This window comes from Indicator indicator, chromosome 14 (assembly GCF_027791375.1).
Source record: "Indicator indicator isolate 239-I01 chromosome 14, UM_Iind_1.1, whole genome shotgun sequence".
Taxonomy (NCBI): domain Eukaryota; kingdom Metazoa; phylum Chordata; class Aves; order Piciformes; family Indicatoridae; genus Indicator; species Indicator indicator.
The window spans coordinates 7,022,958-7,032,197 of record NC_072023.1 but is presented as its reverse complement, the minus strand read 5'-3'; the positions used below and the strand labels follow the sequence as shown (position 1 = coordinate 7,032,197).

Genomic DNA, 9,240 nt, shown 5'->3' with positions numbered 1-9,240 from the left:
CCACCTTCCCCAACCTCCCAGCAGCAGCATTTTCCTGGTGTCTGGAGTACCACATCTCTAGGAGCTCTAGTCTTTTGCTGTTTCTTCTCCATTTCCTGTCAAATTAAGGGTGGGTTTCTACCCCTCTGAGACCAAGCTCTCAGCCCAAGGAAGCAATGTGTCTTGACAGGCATTCTCTCCTCCTTTCACTCAAATCAACTCCCTTCTTAATTCAGGCAAGTAAAGACCTCCCCACAGTTTTCCCTCCAGGGCAGGAGCCCAAAGCTCCAGCTGAGTTTGTTGCTGCTGTGCTCAAGGGTTTTTGTGCCTGTAGATTCATTTCTACAGAAGAGTGAAGACGTTTCTTGAAAGCGACTGTCGCAGTCTGGCAGGTTGGAAGCGGAAGGAACAACAGCAAGTGGCAGGTCTGATTTCTCCTTCAGCTTCAGAGGAGCAATGAGCACCAGCAGGATCCCTTTATTCCCCCAAACACCCACTGGAAAGACTTTTGTGGAGCAGGCTCTGATTGCAGCTAACTGTTTGTCCACCACGACAGGAGGCCCAGGCCTGGCTCGCTGATGGATCCCTGTTGACAGAGAAGAGGGTGTGCAATGATAAACCACACAGAAACACAGGAGTAAATGTATGAAAACATAAAAATACCTGCCTGCCCTGAGTAATGGATCAAGTACTCACTTCTGTCCTACCAGAGCCTGCCCAGTGCTTGCCCAAAGTGCTTTGAACTTTGTCAGCACTACAACAAATGCTTCAACACTTGGAAATCAAGTGCTTGCCCATTCCACCTCCTGACCACCCCAGCTTTCACTGGTTTAGATCCATCTGTCTCTTGCCCTGTACTGAGATGGGCCTTATGCCAAACCACTGCATGGAAAAGACCATTTAGCTGCTGTGTAAACCCTGATGTTCCTCCCAGCCCTGTGCTCCTCCTATGCTCACTCCCACTTGCAGATCCTGCACCCACTTTGAATCAGCCTCCCAGAGGGAACTCCACTAACAACCAGAGTGTGAAAACACACAGCAAACACAGTGTCACACCACAGGAACAATGTCCCCTTTTCCACTCCTTTCATTTGTGACTACGTCTCTGCTTCACAGTCCAAGCAATCAGTTCCTTGGGAAAGGGCTGCTATTTTGGACATAGAATAAGCCACAACATTCACAAGGCTGCAGGAATTATGCACACAGTTACCACAAGAGTGTAGGGTGCTTCTTTCTTCTGGACTTCTTCTGTGGCATTTGAAGTGGAAGCCTCTGCAGAGCTTGGACCTGTCGGTGATGTATCAATGAACGTTTCATCCACGACTCGGAAGCGGATCTCCTCCCCAATGTCCATGTAAAGGTCATGGGCCCCCTCTTCTGTCTCATATTCCCACACCCACACCTGCTCTGCTTCATCACTGGCCATGCCATAGGTTAAGGGTGGAAACAATCAGTATTGTCTGACAGATTTCACTTTCTGACAATTTTGGGAGTTGAAAGCCTTTCCATAATTACTTACCAAACCACAACGCACTGTTCTAGGTCATCATCTGCACAGCCCAGGACTCACATCTGGCTCAGGGGAGACCTTTTGTCATGGACATGGTCTTTTATTACCATCACTGTGTACCAGTACATAAAGGATGGCTACCAGGAAGATGGAGACTCTCCTTTTACAAGGAGTCCCAATGAAAAGACAAGGGGAAATGAGTACAAGATACTTCTGGGGAGATTCCCATTGGAATTGAGAAGAAAATTTTTCCCCATAATAAGAATTAGATATTAGAAGAATCTCCCAAGGAAAGTAGTTGATGCCCCTACACTGGACAGTTTTAAGACTCAGCCTGACAGAGTGCTGGACCATCTCATTTCAACTACACTATCACCTGGAAAGGTTGGACCAGGTGATCCTTGGGGTCCCTTCCAACCTGGCATTCTGTGATTTTTGACTTTCCTGCTTCGAAGGCTGCTGGGCAGAGTTGGAGTTACCTTCACACCCCTCCCCCCCCAAAAAAAAAAAAAATCCCATAAGTAAGACCACCCCCAAACAAGCAAACTCCCTCACCCCCAGGAAGTGCCTGCCTACCACAGTGAAGCCTATCACACCACGTATCTCGACGTTACAGGATGTGGTAAAAACAGCATTCTGTCTTCAGCAGCAGCCAAGACCAGAGGCAGGGATTACAGGGTGGCTGTTCAGGAGACACTGCCATTCATTCCTATCAGCAGGCACAATGACCCTGCAAAACCCAACGAGCCTGAGGCCTGTCTAGCTGTGATAACAGTCTGTGGGACTTGCCTGACACAAGGGCTTAGCTTCTGCCACTGAGCACCTTCATTGTTGCAGTGCTGAATGCCTGTTGGGCCAGCACTGCACAATCTTTTGAAATGAAGTAGTAAAGTTATCAAAGGTGATCAAAGGATACAACTTAGCTGGCTGCTGCAGGGATTCTGGTGGGATGACAATATCATCAAAGAATCCAATAGAAACTGTGGAGGAAAAGAATTTGGTTAAGACTAAACCAATTCTTTGCAAATGATTTATGTAGCAGAGCCATTCCCAAAATGCATTTCTGGACTCATTCTCCTTCCTCTTTCAGGAAGGACATCCGAGATCATGCAGGAATTATTCTTTAAGCCACAATGCTCAATTTCAGTTGGCAGTGAAGCAACCACCCAGCTGAAAGTACACACAGCAACAGAGGGCACAGTCTTCATGCCCGCTGGGAAAGGAAAAGGTTGCTTGGAGCAGGATTGGAAATGAAAGCGTTCCAAGAAATGAGTCAGATGCTATAGAGGTCTGTGACAGAAAATAAGCTTAGAAATCACAGATGTAACACGTTAAATAAAGCCCAATACAACGTTAGCACACCCACCACCTCCCCCTTGAGCTTTCACAATGCTGAATCTTATCCAGGAGTGGACATGCCCAAATTCAGCACCAAATGCACCCAAGATAATCTTATTGTCCTAACTTAACGACTGAGCAGAGGAGCTTGCTTGCATGAAAGACTCCTACAAGAAAGGAAAGGAACCCATCAATTATGTATTCCATTAATCTGACAGCACTTTGTGCTCACAAAGACATTGCCCTGCCACGTTTTCAGGTACAGGAAACGATCGTGAATTTGCACAGAGCTATAGGGAAGATGCATCAGGCCAACAAGAGCCAACATTACCACTTTAGAAAAACACAAGTTCTGTTAACTGAAGCAAGAAAATGAATCCAGTCAGAGCTCCAGATGGGCCTGTCTGTTCTTGGGCATGCACATGAATGACAAAAGGGAAGGGGAGTGCAGACAAAACTGTCAAGGGCAGGGGAAGCTGCCAGGCTCAAACCACCAACCACCCTCAGGTCAGAGCAGCGCTAAAGGCCTTTAACCAGCCCACACACAGCACTATACAACCTGAAGCCTGAGTACCTCAAAAGGCCCAAGACCCCTGCAGCTCCCTAACGTTACAAGTTCTGTTTTACCGTGAACGCCATCCTGACTGCAGCTCTTAATCTGTCCAACCAGAATCTCATCCAGGAAGGGATGGAAGACCACGTAGCGGAAATGCACTTAAAAGAAAACACATCATTGATGTCACATCTGTGTCAGTGAACTACACAAGGTGGCTGCCACTAAAACAAAACCCCACAGCCTCCATGCCCTCTAAAACGCTTCCCCCGGTTTAGTTTACAGTTTCCTTACAGACGCTCATTAGATGATAGAAAAGCAGAAATAAAGAGTTCTGATTCCTGCTTTGTATGAATTCTGACAGCAGTCTCCTGTTCTCTGCTCTTTCATCTGGCAAGAGGTTAAGTTCAGAATCGAACAGTAAGGTGAAGAACATCAGCTGGAGCAGGGCCTCTGCTCACACACACACACACAGAATGTTAGGGATTGGAAGGGACCTTGAAAGATCATCCAGTCCAAACCTCCTGCCAGAGAAGGACCACCTAGAGCAGGTCACACAGGAACACATCCAGGTGGGTTTTCAATGTCTCCAGTGAAGGTGACTAACCACAACCTCTCTGAGCAGCCTGTTCCAGTGTTCTGTGAGGGTGATGTGAGCATTCCTGCAAAATGCTTTGAGGCCAAGAGTATCAGCTGAAATTACACTTTCTGCTCCTTTTATCTCTGTTAGCCATGCTGTATCTTTTTTAATGAAACATCTGATAGCAAATATTCCCAGAATAAATAAGATTCTCTAACAGAACTGGATTCTTCATTCAGGTTAAAAAAAGAAGTTTCTAGCCAAGCATTTTGCATTTAAGAATTCATTATAAGAACGTTGAGACTATCTTAGCCAAACATTTATGAGCAAAGGAACATCATTTTTGCTGTCCATACTCAGTGCTACTCCTTTACATGCAATCAGGCAGTACATTAAAGAAAAAGTTATTACCAGATACTGCAAGGTTTATCAAAGTGCCTCTTTAGATTCTGACAGCAGACTTCTTTTCCAAGCTCAGAGAGAACATATTCTCATTTCATTTCAAGGAATAATTCAAAGTTAAGAAGCTGAAGGGAGATTAAGACAAGCAGGAAAGCCTGCCATGCTTGTTGAGTGTTAGAGAGGCTTTTGTTTGTGAGGAATGGTTTCTGCTGGAGTTAAAAATTAGGCAAGAGGAGCTACATAGTGTCAGTCCAGTCCCCTTCTAACAGGGAACATTTCCTTTGCTCAAGCTATCCTTCCACATTGGAAACAAACTAGAAAAATATATCTCTTCCCAGTTTAAAGGAACTTATTTGAACTTTAGAAACTATACAAAATTTCCTTTCATGCATTTACTTCCAGTTTGTACTTAGATTTGCCAAGCCAAAGCAAAGAAGCTAATCATGTCTTGCTTTGTTTTAAATAAAACAGTCACTAGAAGTGCTGTATGCTGAACTAGATCTGTCTAGGACTCAAAAATGTAGCAAAGCTTCCAGCTAGGAAAGTAGCATCAAATGCTGTGCAAATGTTTTATGTAGAAACATGTTTCAACATTCTAGCTAGGAAAAATAAGCTTCAATAGGGGGAAAAAATAGTACTAGAGAAACACAGTACAATTAATGCAACTTATTTTCTATGGCCAGATTTCCAATAATTTTAAACTAACCCCTTCCTTTACCCCACACCTGTGGCTCTAATTGCAGTACAGAGATGGCCTGCTGGAAAAGGCAAACAGGACTGGCTATTTAAAGCTGTATTTGTACCCCAAAATTGGAAAGAAAATACAAGATATTAAAAGGGCAAGAGGAACATGGCAAATAAGAAGAGAGTTAAGGCTACGAAGTTCACTAAGTTCTTTAAATTTCCTTTCCTAGCAAACTTAATTTATATTTCCAGATCATTAACCTTCTGCAAAACTATAGAACTGAGGGCACACATGCACACCTTTGGTATGTGAGGCACCATCTCCAGGGAATATGTATGAATCTTCCAGCTTTGTGACATCATACAGACAGATGCAGAGGCCAACATTGTACACAACCTGCTCAAAGGAGGAAAAAAAAAAAAATTAAAAAGCAATACATCAAGCAACCCACATGGCTAAATCAAGCACACCCTCACATTCATACACTGTACACACCTTTTCAAAAGAAGGCAACACAAAGGTGCCAAGATGTGAGGCAGGCTGTTTTGGTACACCCCCTTCAACAGCCCCAGCTCTAACCACTCTACACTGCAGGGGAACCCCTAACTTGTTCAAGTGTTATGGGAGCATGTGTTTTCTTTGGCACTGGAAAGACCACTGCTGCAAACAGAAACCCTTGGGATAACTGTCAGAGGTGAGAGAACTTGACCTGCCAAGCCAGTAAATAGCTGCCCACAGACATCATCACCACCACCTCCCAGCTTATCCAAAGCCTAGTTACACTCTCAGGAGCCTCCCACCTTGCCTTCATCTTACCCTACACTACTCTGGGGAGAGAGGAGAACTCTTGATTTCTCTGCTGCTTCTGAGGCAGCTTCATAGCCTATCAAATCTGCAGCACCTACAAGTCATCAGTGTACTAGGGAAGACATTTGCTTTTCATAACCTGTTTGTATAACCTGCTATTCACTGCCCTCAATAACTTCAGGTTACTCTTCAGAGCTCCCTTCACAATCACAAGTGATATTTTGAATTGTGCATCTGACTCACCCTGAAAGTCCTACCTTAAGGACAGTCCCATGGGCTGCAAAAGAAACCTGTGGCCTCCTGGTCTGTGACAGAATATTTTTCTATATCCTTCAATAAAGACCAACTTCTTACTGCCACTCGGTATTTCAAATACTAGGCACAGCCCAAGTAAGCTCTTACCACCCTCATTTCTCTTCCAGTATTGCCCTTCTACATCTATCACCTTTCTTTTTTTTTTTTTTCCACAATTCCCCATTCGATGGATTAGTTTGCAGCCATTTTTCAGGCTGTGTTTCAGATCACTACTCTATACACAAAACCAGCAGTTACTCTCACTTCTTTCATGCTTGCTTGCCCCATTTGGTGCCTCAGTATCTTCCCATTACAGAACTAGCCATTAGTAAAAAAGACCCCTTTGGGATGATATGTGGCTGCCTCTTTGTTTACAGTTTATGATATTTTAATTGCGAGGTATCACTACTCTGATACCTCATCCTCACATCTCACTTGGAACAAGCAAAAGGAAAAAAACACTCAGGGACATTATGATGCCTGCATCAACCTACACATGACACACACTTTACCTTATTGGCCAATTTCTTGTTTAGCTCTTCAGCAATGGATTCATTCAGTTTCCTTTCAAACTGCCAGGGAGGAATTCTCACTGTATCAGTCATCTCTACCAGGACAAACATGGTGGTAGGAAGCGCCTCTGAGGAGCGCGGGGACACCAACAGCCTCAGGAACCGGAGCACTGCAAGGACAACTAAGATCTCCAACAGCTAATGTGGGTCAAGCCTGGGAAACCACCCCAAAGTCTTGCACGGAGCTTAGTGGGGCAGCACTCTGGCTATCCCTAATGGGACGGGGAGAGGACATGGGGTAGCGGCGTGGAGTTCGAAGGCGGCCGCGCAACGGCCGTCACCGGGAGTGGGGGAGAAGGTTTGCAGGCAGCCACGCCAACCCTTGTCGGGGATGCCGCCGTTGTATTAAGCGGAGGGCACACAGCAGCGAGTGGCCCGGGGGCGGGTGAAGCTGCCTGGCGCGACCTGGCTCAGCCTTGCCCGGCGGAAACGTGGCAGCTCGTCTCACCCACCTTCGGTGCCAGGGGCCTCGGCGTGCGCGGCCTACACTCACCGCACTTCCGGCACAGCAGCCAATCGTCTTCGGCGGGCGGGCTCATACCCTGATTGACGGCGGGCGGCGCGCTCACGGGGCGTATGGGGTGAAGCCCTCTAGCGCAAGCGCCTCCCCCCGCCACGGCCGTTTTGTCCCTCCTCAGGTCGGGGTGGGGCCCCAGGTAGGGCACGGGTGGGGCTGGGACTCGTTACCACCCCCCTGCCTCGTTCCCAGCTGTTTCCATACACCCCCACCGCCTGGTTGGCACCCCCACCGGCCCCTTCCCTCGCGTTATCTCCCGTTCCCTCCCATTACTTCCCGTTACCGCTGTGGGGTCAGCCCCGGTGACTCTGGGGTGCGCTGGTGGCTGGTGGGCTGCTTGAGGGGAGTGGTTTGGGTCAATATGAGCGTGGAGAGGCCCTCACCAACGAGGCGGCTATCAGAGGGCTGCTGTGTACCTGTGCTCCCCTTGCTTTAGCAGTGGGTCCTGGGCCGCAGCTGTTGTTTCACCTTTTCGTAAGCTTCGATTCCTACAAGAGGTGAAAGTTTGCACCTCTCTGAGAGCAAATTCTTAACCTGTTTGCCTACCTGTGCGGCAAAACTGTGTGGGTTTATAGCCCCTTAGTACCTGGGAGGTATTCTTCACATCAGCAACTGCCCAAGGCTCTGTTCAAGGCTATTATCAGGTGCAAATCTGCATAATGGAGAGCTGGAATAATTTATTCTGAGGGTTAATTGCAAAAAAAAAAAAAAAAAAAAAAGGAAAAAAACCCATCTAAACCAACCAACCCAAAAAACCCCACAACCATGGTATGATTTTGCAGGCTTCAATGCGTTCTGCAGCAAGGTAAACAGCATGAAGGATGGCAGAAAACAAGGGGGTGTGCTCATGTCTGAATGTTGTTGGGGAAAAATGAAAGGAGGTTGTTTGAAGTGTGCTTAAAAAAAAGATTTGCCAGGAGAAACAAAGGTCTCTGGCTGACAGTCGAAACTGCACTGTCAGCATAAGGCCTTTGATGCAAAGGCTAAGTGTGTCACTCCCCCCCATACCCTCAGCAAGCATGTGGTGGGACAGCAGTGAGGGTTACAGATAAGAAACCATTAAATGTTGAGCTGTCTTGGAACAGGAAGGGAAAAACAAGGTTGGAAATACTGGAGCTAGGTCTCATTAAAAAGATACCTGTCTTGGCCAAGGAGTTGCTGATCTCTTCACAATTGCTCCTGCTTCACCAGGACCTGTTGGGTTGTGATGGCTGGCTTTATTTTTTTTAAATAAACATGTCTGGTCTGCACATGCTTGGTGTGTTTGTCTTAAGGAGGGGAGGCTACTTTTTCAGCAGAGAGAACAGCTCCTGAGTCTGTCCTGCTTCTGATGGCAGAGGAAGGAACAGACTTCTGCACCAGGAGGTAGAAGTTAGACACTGTTGATACTGGCAAGGTGATCACTCTGGGTGCTTTGTATGTAAGAACTGTAAGGTTAAGTAGGGGCAGGGGTTCAAGGGAATAGTAGGCTGAATACCTGGGAGAACATGGAAGATGGAAAGAAGTGGATTTGGACAGAGTCATATCACACTTCGATTCCGTGCCCATTTTTGAGGTAACATTTTTCATTCTTCCAATAACCATGCTCAATATGAAGCAGATGCATCTCACTTCAGCCAGATCCATAGCACCCCAAAAAACAGTTGAGGAAGCAGCAGGTTTGTGGGGCCTCGCTTCACACTGGCTTATGGCTCGTGGTTGGATCTTCGGTAAAGTGCAGACATCAATCAAATTCTTCTAAGGTGGGGACATGTGGAATCGCTCCTTTATCAGCTCTATGATTGCCAACAAGGACTACATGGTGCAGGCTGTTCCTTAGTAATCATAGAACTTGCTGAGGTTGAAAGACCTTTGAGATCATCATGTCCAACCACTCGCCTAGAGCTCACGGTCCCAGGACTAATGCTAAACCTCTGCCAATAAACCATATCCCTAAGCACCACATCCGTGCATCTTTTAAATACCTTCAGGGCTGGTGACTCCACCACCTCCCTGGGCAGCCT

At 46.6% G+C, this 9,240-nt stretch overlaps 1 protein-coding gene across 2 annotated transcripts; it reads right to left on the bottom strand.

Moving 5' to 3' along the window:
• Positions 1-511: 511 nt before the first annotated feature.
• POLR3H (RNA polymerase III subunit H) lies at positions 512-6,771 on the bottom strand. 2 transcript variants are annotated; one of them, XM_054386965.1, is made up of 6 exons: positions 6,661-6,771; positions 5,347-5,443; positions 3,455-3,541; positions 2,406-2,469; positions 1,190-1,397; positions 512-565 (listed from the first exon to the last, which is right to left on the bottom strand). In XM_054386965.1, the coding sequence occupies exons 1-6, from the start codon at positions 6,769-6,771 to the stop codon at positions 512-514; spliced, it is 621 nt and encodes a 206-aa protein (XP_054242940.1). The 2 variants fall into 2 exon arrangements, with proteins under 2 accessions (XP_054242940.1, XP_054242941.1); XM_054386966.1 differs by lacking the exon at positions 3,455-3,541.
• Positions 6,772-9,240: the final 2,469 nt, after the last annotated feature.

What these genes read in the sequence shown, in the direction of transcription:
- POLR3H (XM_054386965.1), bottom strand. Translation starts at nt 6,771, where the DNA reads ATGTTTGTCCTGGTAGAGATGACTGATACAGTGAGAATTCCTCCCTGG. An exon ending in ACAAGAAATTGGCCAATAAG is followed by an intron (nt 5,444 to 6,660) that starts GTAAAGTGTGTG and finishes TCCTTTGAGCAG; the next exon opens with GTTGTGTACAATGTTGGCCT. An exon ending in AAGCACCCTACACTCTTGTG is followed by an intron (nt 566 to 1,189) that starts GTAACTGTGTGC and finishes CTCTGTCAACAG; the next exon opens with GGATCCATCAGCGAGCCAGG.